General features: G+C 40.3%; 1 protein-coding gene across 1 annotated transcript; it reads right to left on the bottom strand.

Moving 5' to 3' along the window:
• Window positions 1-399: 399 nt before the first annotated feature.
• On the bottom strand, window positions 400-12,127 carry Ctxn3 (cortexin 3). The gene is made up of 3 exons (XM_090339692.1): window positions 12,036-12,127; window positions 8,210-8,289; window positions 400-1,906 (listed from the first exon to the last, which is right to left on the bottom strand). Exon 3 carries the CDS (start codon window positions 1,805-1,807, stop codon window positions 1,562-1,564), a length of 246 nt encoding a protein of 81 aa, XP_090195818.1. The 5' UTR covers window positions 1,808-1,906; window positions 8,210-8,289; window positions 12,036-12,127; the 3' UTR covers window positions 400-1,561.
• Between the last annotated feature and the right edge of the window lie 641 nt (window positions 12,128-12,768).

Raw genomic sequence — 12,768 nt, 5'->3', positions numbered from 1 at the left:
GATTCGAAGCCAGCCCAGGCAGTAAAGTCCATGAAACTTTCATTTCCAGTTAATCCTAGTAAAAGCTGTAAGTAGTAGAGTACTAGTTTTGCGCAAACGGAGCTCAGGGACAGTGTCCACAGTCAGAGTTCAAGCCCAGGACTGGAAAAAGGAAAGGAATTGGATTCAAAAAAATGACGTTTGACTAAAGATTGCTTTTTCTGTTTCAAAATAGTTGAAAAATGACTATTAGTTGAGGAGAAAAATTGCAAGACAGAGTATAAATACAGCCAAAGGGAGTTAACGAGATACAATCTATTCCCACCAATGATGATACAAATGAGAGCTGTTTACATCTTCCTTTATGGAATAGGTATTTTGTTTATTTTGTACATGTTAGCCATAGAAAATAATGGGTTTCATTGTGGCATTTTGATACGTTTACATACACGAGATAGTTTGATTATATTCACCCCTATTACCCTCTTTTACTCCCCTTCACTTCTTTCCATTTCCCTAATAATCGTCCTTTAGCCAAAGCTGTTTGTTACATTGTGTTAGAACAATTTGCAGGAGCTCTTCTTGAAGTGAGCTAGGGATTAATTAGATGACCTTTCATGTTCTTTGCTCTCCCCCCTCCTCTCCCTCTCTTAGAAAAATCAATACTATGCACAGACCCAGCACATTTGTCTTGGTGAACTGAGAGGAGGCATTGCTGATTCCAGCCAGCTTTTCTTATTTGATGACTAGATGCAGTTATAAATGCACATTCTTCTTTATGATGCTAAAAGTCTTCTCTAAGCTTTTTTTTTTTGTATTTGTAACCTGCTATTTCAATCAGTAGTGGAAAGAAAGTAAATTCAAGTTATGTATAGCTAGCTCTACATGTGGTATTAGCATGAGTGCAGAGAATGTAATAGGCCTGCTAAGGTCTGGTAAGTTTTGGAAGCTCTGGATGTAGCCTTTCAATTCAGTTTTGCTTGAGCACTAAAATGGTACCATGTTCGCTTGTATCTGCCAAGGTCAGAACCATCTCTTCTAAGCCTTCCTCTGCTTGCCAGTGCTCTTTACTTTGAACAGACACATATGCCTGCCCTGCCCTGAGTCCTCTAACTATACTCTTTCTCCATCTGCACAGGACAGGACTCAGAGATAAACACAGCAAATGGAGAGGCCTGAGTGGACCTAGGGAACCGTTTCTTCACAGGTCATCAGATTGGGTTCAGCGCCTTTCTAAATCCTTTCTTGTCTGGTAAAATTAGTCAGTGCTTTGGTTTATAATGAACTCAATATCAGTGATGACAGTCTTGGTTTTAACAATCACACAGCCCACAATAATCACTCATTGACTAGATATTTAGACTGTCATGTGGGTTTGTTTGTTTTTTTTTTTTTTGGTTGATATAAACTTTTCCACCATCCTCAAATATAACATCCTTAACACAAGTTTGTGTTTATGGAATAATGAGTTGTAGTCTTAGGATTAGGTATTGTCAAAAGTTGTTTTGTTAAAAGCCTCCACAAAAGTGAATCTCCACACTGGCAGGAAATTCACTTTCCCTGGAGAAGTTTCTCTGTCCCATTAAGCAAGGGCATGGTCAAACTGCCCCTTTTCTAGGCCTTCAAGCCCATCAGCCCAAGTGGAGGTCGGCATACTCCGATAAGGATCCAGAAGAATCCGGAAGCATCTGACGATGAGGATGCCCAAGAAAATGAACAGCAAAGCCACAAAAACAAATGCTGTTTTCTGTTCCAGAGACATGCTAGAATCCACTGACACATTCCCAAGGGGTGCGAGGGATGAAGGGAAAGGCTGTCCTGCATCCATTGTCCAGGGGAGATAAATTGGATGACCTCCTGACTTCCTTCTCTTCCATCATCAGTCTGCTGAAATCATGGCGACTGCACTCCAGAGAGGCCAAGCTATCTTTAAGGAGAAAGAAAGGGAAGGAAAAAGGAATTACTATCAAATATCAACCTGATTTTCCAGATTTACAACCATGGTTTTCAGACAGTAGTAATCCATAAAGTAGCTTTGCTTTTCATCAGAGGCTTAATTCTGTGATTACAGAGAAAGAAAATTTTACTTTTGCATGAAATTACTGTACCCGATTGTCCTCAGAATGGCCACCTGTGGCCATGAGGGTTGGCAAGGGACAAAACGGTTATACAGAGATTGGAAAATGGGTGGGGAAAAGTTGACCTCAAAGCATGCCATCCCCTAGTCACTTGAACATCCAAACCCAGTCTCCCTGCCAAGTTTCCAATAGCTTCCCTCCAGTAACATTACTGCCACCTCCTGAGAATTGTTCTGGTGGTGAGTACCAGCCTGTGTGCCAGTGCTGGGGCTAGACTTGGCATACAGTACCCAACTTGTTCCTTGCTCCATGAAAGTGGGGACCTAGATAGTTCCAGTTCCCCCAGGGAGTGTTGGATTGTGGTTTCCACTCTACAACTAAGTGAGTTCGGAATCATTTTTTTTTTGCCTGTCCTGGGGCTGGAACTCAGGGCCTAAGCAGTGTTCTTGGGCTGTTTTCTCAAGAGTTCTACCACTTGAGCCACAGCACCACTGGCAGCTCTTTCTATGTATGTGGTACCAAGGAATCGAACCTGGGTCTTCAAGCATGCTAGGCAAGCACTCTTATCACTAGGCCAAACTCTGGGCCCTGAATTTGGAATCTTACAGAGTCGTTAAGCTGTAAAAAATGTATTTTGATCTTGATACATGAGGCCATATAGTATGAAGCTAATTGAAAGGACCTCCAGGATATTGAAACAAAAGCCATATAACGAATGATTGTTGTCCTTAATGTACTATGTTGTTTCTCATCTCCTTTGCTATCCCTTGGTTATCTCATATTGTTATAATATCTCACTTTGTTATCTGAAATATTGAATTTATTTGTATTTGGTTATTTGAAATTTGATAGGGAAGGGGGGAAAACCAAGACGGGTGGGGGGTGTGGGGGGGAGGGAAATGGGTACCAAGACATGTGAAAGGGTATCAATGTATGTGAATTAATGCACCTTCTATCTGGCAAATATCATGTAACCCTTTTACTAATTACAATAAAAAAAGAAATAGAAAAGAGAAGAGGAAAAAAATGTATTTTGAGATGCCTATCTCATGGTGCTATGAATATCTGTAAAAATCCCTTTGGAAGATATACCAAGAAGACAAAGGAGTCAAGAAGAAGGGGACTCTGCTGCTCATTTGCTTTCTGTGCTAAGGCAAAGGAAGGAAGATCTCCAACTCCCAAACCATCAAGACACTGCTGCGTTTTCTCTTTTTCTTCTTCAGAAACAAAGATCGCATTCATTCCTTGACCCTAAGAAAGTAGCTGGAGAATTGAACTGAGGGAAATGAACTGAGTTCATTTGGTAGAAAAGAAGAAGAGATGATCGAGTTATCACTATTTCTACTTTGCTAGTGAAAAAAACAATTGAAGTATCTGCTTGCTACTATTGGCACTTAAAGGCAAATAATAAAATAGAAAATGATCATTGAAAATTTCAAGCACTATATATAGTAGACATTACTATATAGAAAGTCTTATGACATAATCACTGTGCATTTGTCTGCAAGAAAACAATACACACTGGGTAGTAAGCAATAGGAATCCACATGGATTTAAAGAAATTATGCTTGATGAAAATAAGCGGCCAATAAAAATAGAAATGATTGCCTAAGGCATCAACACACAAACTATTTCTTTGGTCGGCTTATTATCATTGCCTTCAGTGCAACATTAGTTATAATAAAAGTTTCTATACAAGTTAGTACTACAACCTCTCCCAAAAAAGGCATTAAAAGAGGCTTCCAACATGTAACTAGAGCAACTGATTTACAACTAATCTCTTTAAAAATAGAGTTAGATGTTTGAGAGTAACAGAAACTTTTTACAGCTTTGGCCATTTGGCTCTTTTCCTTTTTAAGACAGGATCTGGAATTCACTCAGTAGCTGACATTGATTCTAGTTTAGGATCTTCCTATCTCTGCCTCCCAAGTGCTGGGATTGTAGGCATGTGACACTATGCTTGGCTTGAATTATTTTCTTTCTTCCTTCCTGTTTTTCCTTTTCAAAGTTGAGGACTGAACTCAGGGCTTTGCACTTGCCAGGCAATTGCTCTTCTACTGAACTAAATCCCCAACCTCTTGAATTATTTTCTTAAAGGTTGGAATCCTTGCAAGATTCATTTATGATTCATGTTTGTTTTGCAGCAAGATTGAGATAAAAGTTTTAAATAAGCCATTTAGGAATACTAAAGATAAGAACTTGGTTTGATTAGAGGTCACTTATTCTTAAGGATCTTCCTAGCACTGAATGTTGATTTCCACTGAGGCTAGAGAGAAAAAAATCCAGGAAAAGTGGTCAGAGCTTACAGTGCAACTTTCTTGGCACATAAACTACAGCCATCTATAGCCACCCAAAATATTTCCACTGGACCTAATCACTCTAAATTTATACTTCCTCAAGGGCTAGGACAAGAAACAGGTCTGGGAATGGTTGGACACAGGCCTAGGAATGCTTTATATGTACCATGTTATCTTCTCATGTTATATATGAGGTCTCTCTCCCCACTCTACTTTCCTTGCTGGTTAACTGAAATTGCATTCTGTATCCATACCTCCTGTACCTCAAATGGAGTGAGAATCCTTTCCTATGCCTATTCTCAGCAGAGCTGAGAAAATTCTTGAGAAAAATATCATAATCAGGCCAGGAGCTGGTGGCTCAAATCTATAATCCTACCTACCCAGAAAGCTGAGATCTGAAGCCTGAAGTTCAAAGTCAGTCCAGGCAGGAAAGTCCATGAGACTCCTTGTATCTTCAATTAGCCATCAAAAGGCAGGAAGTGGAGCCGTGGCTCACATGGAAGAACTCAACCCTTGAGCAAAAACAAATCTCAGGAACATCTCCCAAGCCCTGAGTTTAAGCCCCAGATCCAGTACCAATATCTATCTATCTATCTATCTATCTATCTATCTATCTATCTATCTACTTATCTGCCTATCATAATCTCCAAAGAAATGTAGCAAAAGCAAAAGTCTATACATTTACATCAGGATTTCTAGATCAACTAGTTCCAATAAATGCAGGAGAGGATGGATAAAGGACTAGGTAAAGGAGCGGTGAGAAAAGCCACTTCTGGGGCTGGCTGACCGACACATCTCGGTCTCAGCTCCTCCCTTTCTGAAGCTGTCTATGCTTGTGGATGACCAGCTTGACATCCAGGAGCAGTCTTCTCCAGCCTCCTTAATGCAGGGTCGTTATTGAAGCCTTCATCCTGGATCAGTATCTCATCGGCTTGGCCTAGAACTCAGGGCTGATGGCTGGCATACTGTTCATTCAAAGTGACACAGCCCTTCCCAGAAAGCCCCAGCATGCAATACACAATCCAGTTCTTCTGCTTCAGACCCTGTGCCACTCTTCCCTCTTCCCACTTCTTATCAAGGACTTTGGGCTTCAGCTTCACCACGGCTATGTCGACTATTCAGAGGATTTTTCAAACATTGCTTCTAATTATTTGTGTTTTAACAAGCTTTGCTGATGAAAAGGCAAGAAGCAAGTTGGGGGTGGCAGAGCACTTTCTTATTTAGTGTATATAAGAAAGATCTGGGTTCTATTCCTACCCCTCAGAAAAAGATTGCAAGGGACAAAAGAATATTTAATCCCTTTTGAAGCCTGATTAAGGCTTTGAGAAGCCTACTAAAATTTAAGTACACGTATTTTCTCTAATCCTACCTGACCAACTCTTTCTAATCCAGGAAATGACCCCTCTAATCCTGGATTAACTCCTTTAATCCAGATATACCAAACTGATAAGAAAATAGAGGTGAAAGAATTTTGAAGACACCTGGATGTATTATGAATTCTAAACCTCTCTTCTTTTAGTATACCATTGTGAGTAAGTTCTCATAACAATAACTTCTTTTGGTCAATAGATTCTCCTATTACATTGCAAGATTCTACCAAGGAAAGTGGCACATTAACACATAGCAGGCATTTGTCCTTGAGGCCTGATGCTATGTGCAGGAAGAAGAATTATAGTAGATAAAAAAGAGCTTGAAACCACGTGCCTATGGATGGCTAGATCTGAGGATCCTGCTTCAAAGTTAGCCCCAACAGACAAATCCAAGAGGTTCTCATCTCCAACTAACTAGTAGAAAGTAGTAGAAAGTCCTAAGAGATGCAGATTAAATGGTAGAGCATTAGCCTTAAACAGTTACAAAAAAGAAAAAGCTAAGCAAGAGTGAGGCTTTGAGGTCAAACCCCAATACCCACACACAAAGTGAGGAACGGGAAGGAGGCGAGACATGCACTGAAGCCCTGCAGAAAATGATAGGAAAGAGACAGAAGCAGGAGCCTTGAATAATTGGCGTAATAAGACATTTCATATAAGAGGGTATGGTGGAGGGGAGATAGTCAGAGGTCCACAAACAAATGTGAGCAGCTAACTCACACTTGGATGAAGGAACCATTGAAATCTCTTGGAAGAGCTTGCAACCAGCTCATCAATAATTTACTAACTTAGACAGCTCAACAGCATGTATGAATAGAAGAAAGCTTCAGGTAAAAGATGGGAGAAAAAGAAATTAAACACTTGACTAACAAATTAGAGAAATAGTCAAAGAACACCTACATTAAAAAAAATGTCTATTTCTTAGAGTTGAAGAGAAACTGGAACTCATAGGCACAGGCAAAAACTTCCTGAACAGAGTCCCAGGGTCACAACAGACAGGAGAGAGACTCGATAAATGGGACTACCTAAAAATAAAAAGTTTCTGCACAGATAAAATCATAGCTACTAAAGTAGAAAGACAGCCAACCAACTGGGACAAGATATTTACCAATAATATATCAGACAAATGCTTACTATCCAGTATCTACAGGGAACTCAAGAAACTAATTTCCCGCAAACCCAACAAACCAATCACTAAATGGGCAAGGGAACTAAAGAGAGATTTATCAAATGAAGAGGTTAAAATGGCAGAAAAGCATATGAGAAAATGCTCATCGTCCGTGGTTATAAAGGAAATGCAAATAAAAACAATCTTAAGATGCCACCTAAACCCAATTAGAATGGCCAATATTTTGAACTCAGACAATAACAGATGCTGGCGGGGTTGTGGAGAAAAAGGAACCCTACTGCACTGCTGGTGGGACTGTAAGCAAGTTCAGCCACTCTGGAAAGCAATGTGGAGGTTTCTTAAAGAACTGAAAATAGACCTACCCTACAATCCCGCCATACCACTCCTGCTCAGCTATGTTTATCTCTGCACTATTCACAATAGCCAGGCGATAGAAACAATCCAGATGCCCTACTGCAGATGAATGGATACAGAAAATGTGGTATATATACACAATGGAATTCTACATAGCCAACAGACAAGATAAAATAATGATATTCGCAGGGAAGTGGATGAATCTAGAATGAATCATGTTGAGCAAGACAAGTCAAAACCAAAGGAAAAAAGGCACATGGTATCCTTAATATGTGGCTAGGGCTGGGAGTTTGGCCTAGTGGTAGAGTGCTTGCCTAGCATGCACAAAGACCCAGGTTCGATTCCTTGGTACCACATACTTAGAAAAAGCCAGAAGTGGTGCTGAGGCTCAAGTGATAGAGTTCTAGCCTTGAGAAAAAAATCCAAGGAAAGTGCTCAGGCCCTGAGCTTAAGTCCAAGACTGGCAACAACAACAAAAAAAAAATATGTGGCCATTAGATCTAAACAGTACAAGAGCGATATTTGCATACCCAATACTATGGACATGGTATTGGAAATATAAACACAACTACATAGACATAAAAACCTGTGACTCTATAGACATAAGGTTTTATTACCTAGATTAATATGTATCTATGACACACAAACGCTCAACCTAATTTTAATTATGTTCTAAAATCTAAATGCCAGTGATTGTATATAGAGATTCCCTTCTTAAATACTTGTCTGTTAAACACATCTTTTGAAATATGATGTATCTTTAATAAAAAATGTCTATCTTAAAGTAAAATAGCCTTCTTTGGTTAAATAAAAAACAACAAAGATTGTTTTTTTTTAGAAAAAATGTTTCATAATTATTTGTAACTGAAGAACCTTCCTGTGAGAGGAAAAATGAAATATGAGAAAGCAAATTATTTCAGAAGCTTTTGTTCTACTCACCTTGCCTTTACCTGTACTAATAGGAAAGGGCAGTTAATTTAAGTATGTAGGACCACGAATACTCACAACAGCATTTTAATCGTGACTGGCTTTCCCCGTCATGTACTGCATCTGTGTCTTTTCTTTGCCAGGTCCATGCCTGTGTGCTTAGGAAACAAAGTCTAATTTTAATATCAGACTAAGAAAACCTTAATTCAAGCGATACCACTTCCAAGCAGTCTATAATGCCCCCCACCCCCTCCTCTCAGATCAAGCTCCCTGGGATCAGCTATTCTGGAGAGTTGAGAAACTCTCCATTGTGAATCTCTTAGGAAGCTGAATGACAGCATCACTAGCCATCACTCACCTATTAGCTTTTGTTTCAGCAGCATTCAATGTCCCTTCTGTTGCCTTGCCTGTGCTTCCTGCATCTTCAATCCTGGTTCATTTTACTGAGCCAAGAACTTACCATTCCTCTTCCAGAAGAGCAGCGTCCCTCAGTGTCCATAGACCACTGAGCCCCTAGAGTGCCTGATGCTTTCTAGGCCACGGGGTTAGTACGTCTTATAGCAGTGGATTTTCTTAAGTTTAAACGAGAAAAAACATTACAGCCACTTTGTTTCCAGAGGGACCCCTGAAGAATAACTGTCCTCATGTTATCTGTTCCTCAGTTTAACCCAGCACTTGCTTGCTCTTTGAATACTCCCTGTTCTAACCACATAATGGTTCCTCTCTTTTGCTTTCCTCCTGTGGACTTTCCCCCTTCCTTCAAGGTCTACATCAACTATGATTTCTCTATGGGCCCTGCCATGTCGCCTTCATGGAGAATGGTGCTTCCCATTCTGTCCCAGGCTTCATATGCTGGCTAGTAGCACTAATGCAGGACAAGTCTCACTGCTGTTGTCTCCTTCTCCCAGTTAAAAAGCCAACCCCTTGAGGCATACCTTTCTGTTCTAGGACCATTGCTTCTTTCAATGCAGATTGAACCAAATTTCTGGCTTCTTGCAGTCCAGAGCACTGATCTCAAAATCCAAGCTTTCAACTAAGTGATACAACAATGTGGGAGGAAAAGCTCGTGTTGTTCAGCCTGACTGGGACGTCAGATCACTGTTTCAAAGTAGGTCTTGTTTCAAAGAATCACAGTTACATCAAGTCACAGTGAGTCTCTAACAAAGGATGTTAGTTATTTGGCTCCTTAAATTTTCCTTGGACTCAGTGCTGATAGACAGGGTCCCAAAGTACAATAATTAGCCAGAGATAAACAGCTCTTCTACAAAAGAGAACAACCCCTTCTTTAAAAAATCTTCCTAAGTAATCAGTAAAGTATCAGTATATTTTCCATGTAATGTCTTACATGGAAATTATTAATGTCAACATTTGCCTTTCTTGGGCTGCATCCCTTGGACATTTTATCTCATTATCATCTAGTTACACAAATTCACAGAAAGGAAAAATACATTTTATGAAAGAAATAGCTCTTAAAGCAATGACATATTTCTTTTATTTTTAAAGAGGCATGACATGACCAATTAAGTGTCTATGGAACCTTGTTCTGCAACAGTGCATGCAGAGGCTTAATTCCTTACTTTGGGGGTCACAAATCCAAGTGCCAGGATAGTCTGTGATGACTGTAGTTGGGGGGTCGTCACAGTGGACCCACATTCCTGCCTGGCACTGAATAGGGGTTTGATGTTTAAGTAGTGATGAATGAGTGTTATTCTCTTCCTTCCAATTTTGTGAAATGTGACATTTATTTCTAATTTCTTTTAAACACACACACACACACACACACACACACACACACACACACACACACACACACAGGGATTTATAAACTGCCCAGAATCATAAAAATCAGTTACCAAGGAGCAGCACCTTTCCTTCTCCCCAGTAAAGAAAGCTGTAGCCCAGGTTTTCTCTGGGTATTGGCATGAGTTAGAAGCCATCATAGCTCATCTGTGGTTGGCATGCAGGGTAGAGTTAGGCAATGTTGCCTGTATTTTAAGTACTCCCAAACCACATAATTGCCGTGCCTAATTTTTAAAACTTCTAGGCCACATCCCTAATTTTGTGACTTGACGTGTTTTCAAAACTAGGTGTAAAAACAGCCAGGCCATTGAGCAAGAATACTGACGGGCTTGTGTAGTTTATGTTGATAGGACACCTTGTCCTATAGAAACATCCTGTGTGCCTTACTTATGTTTACCTGTCAGACTAGTGAGAGCTATCTGTAAACTAACAGGAAAGGAACTCACTAGCTAAGTAGGGCTGAATTGGCAGTGCCTGAGCAGAGAAACTTACCCACAGTGCCACACTTTTCTACCATGGCTCTGAAGTGGACTCTGGAACTGATTACTTGGCTTTCAGTGGTTAAATTCATACACATTCTGAGACTGAAACTAAAGAGAATCACTCAACTCTACCTTTTGAACTAATGGAAGCTTCTGCTGAATTCTTGCTTATAGAAGTGAAATCTCCCCAGGATCCCTCAGTCTCCAGTCCACCATCCCCCCACGCAAGAAGCGTACAGAAATCTCCACCTTATACCTTCCCCCACAATTGCGAGCCCTTTGCCTATCATTACAATCATCAACTCTCTGCATAGACAAAAGTGATTTCTTTAGGACTCTTTCAGAAATTCCACACACTAGCCCAGTGAACAGTAATTTTTGGAATATTCACTGAAGGGCATGAAATGTTTCAGATAAATTTATGAATGACCAGCTAAGAACTTCAGTTTTCTCAGCTCTTCCTCAGCATTCCATATTTTAATTCCTCTCCCCTTATTTTTAGCTGACATAAACCACAACATCTAAATCTATAACCCTCCTTCCCTTTTCAGTACCATGGCCCCGATGCTTCAAATTCCATGGGGTAGCTAAGGTTGAATATCATTTCATACTGAATAAAATTCACAAGGTGACTAAGACTGAATATAATTTCATACTCTCTAGGCTGCTAGAAAGCCCACAACCATGTTGATGGGAATGGAGTCAGCTATGAAGGTCAACAGGCAGTTTGGGAGGAGTTCGCAGCCCTCACTGCTGCACCAGGAAGTCTGATGTGTGCTCAGGGCCCACAGAGTCAGCCTGCAGACACAGATGCATGGTCCTGTCTGGGGGTGGACCTTTGCAATCCAGGGTCACTGCTGCCTGTCCCCCTCTGCATCAGAAGAAACCATGTTCCTCAGCTTGACACCCTACCTCAGCTGCACTCCTTTCCTGTCTTCAACCCTCCTTCTCATACAGTTGAGAGAGTTCTAAAGAGACTGCAGAAAAAGGCTGCAGCCTGGCTGAGAATATTAGGAAAACACCATTGTGGGGCCCAAGCAAGGGCCCCATTAGCAGGCACCATTAGCAGACAGGGACTGTTCACTTCCAGTAGTAACCCGATGGTTCCACCTGTTTCGTTTTTGCATTTTCTGTGGGCATTTCTTAGTGCAAAGACCCCTAGCTAATGCTCCCATACTCAGCAACCAGTGACAGACAGCAATCTCATTAGGAGTTTTAGAGTTGTGATCTTTGTAAACAAATCAAAACATCCTTGTTAACCTTTTGAGAGGTTGGATGTGAGTGAAAAAAATATAATGCAATGAGCAAACAGCTTTAAGGAATAATCTACTGCAGCTTGGGAGAAGCAAAAAAAAAAAAGCACATTTTTCTTATTTCTTTATCCAGTATCAGTACCATAATAAACTTAAGCATAAGTATGCTTTTAAAAATAAAGGCATTATTGCATTTTATTCCCTCACATTAACTTTCCCTAGCAACTGTTTAATTAGACTTTAACAGCTAGATTTAAATTCAGAACTTGGACTCAAAATGCACTATATGATTATTGCTCATGCATACATTGTAAAGTTAGAGAAAAGCATCTAATTAGCCTCATCAAAGGTACAATTATTGTGAAATACCTGGGTCTGGCTGAACAAACACTTGATCCATTTCCTGCTGGAACAGTTACAGGTAGTTAGAAGCCTTTTGACTTTCCTTTCCTGCCGATCAAGCCGAGGTACAGCAGTAGACAGTGGTAGCTGCAAGCAGCTGATGGCACACCCCAGATCTAAAGCTGTTGTTTCAGTCTTCGAAACTTCTCATTAAAACCTGGAGTTAAAGGAGCATCGTCTTTCTGTACGAGGCCTCATTAGCGTCCAATACAGCTGCTTCTTTGAGGCGAGCCATGATTTCAGTTCTGCCTCAGCAACTCTTCAGAGGCTTCTGCTTCAGTGAGTAGAGCAGTATCCTAGCAGTGTGTCTGACTGAAATCATCTTCAAGAAAGCATTAACATTCAAAAGGAGTCCAGGGAAAACATCACTGGGCATTCCCATACCTTTTCAAAATCAAAGCCATAAATCTACCAGCTCTCTGTCCTCTCTACCGATTGTTGACATTATCCCACTCTTTGGGGTGTCAATTAGCACCTTGTAGCACCTAGCCTTCCTATTGATTATGGTTTATGACCTTGAGGCCAACTCAGTTAATTGAAAGACTTAAAGAGAAGGGCAGAGATGAAGGAAGACTTCTTTTCCTAAAGAAAACTCAAGTGACCTTTCAGAGAAACAAACAAACAAAAAAAGAAAAGAAAGAAAACCTAGCATTTATGGGAAGATAAAGAAGAGAAAACAATTTTTAAAAATCAGATTTTT

This window comes from Megascapheus bottae, chromosome 10 (genome assembly GCF_031878675.1).
Source record: "Megascapheus bottae isolate mThoBot1 chromosome 10, mThoBot2.hap1, whole genome shotgun sequence".
NCBI lineage: Eukaryota > Metazoa > Chordata > Mammalia > Rodentia > Geomyidae > Megascapheus > Megascapheus bottae.
This window is presented reverse-complemented; position numbering and strand designations above follow the sequence as displayed.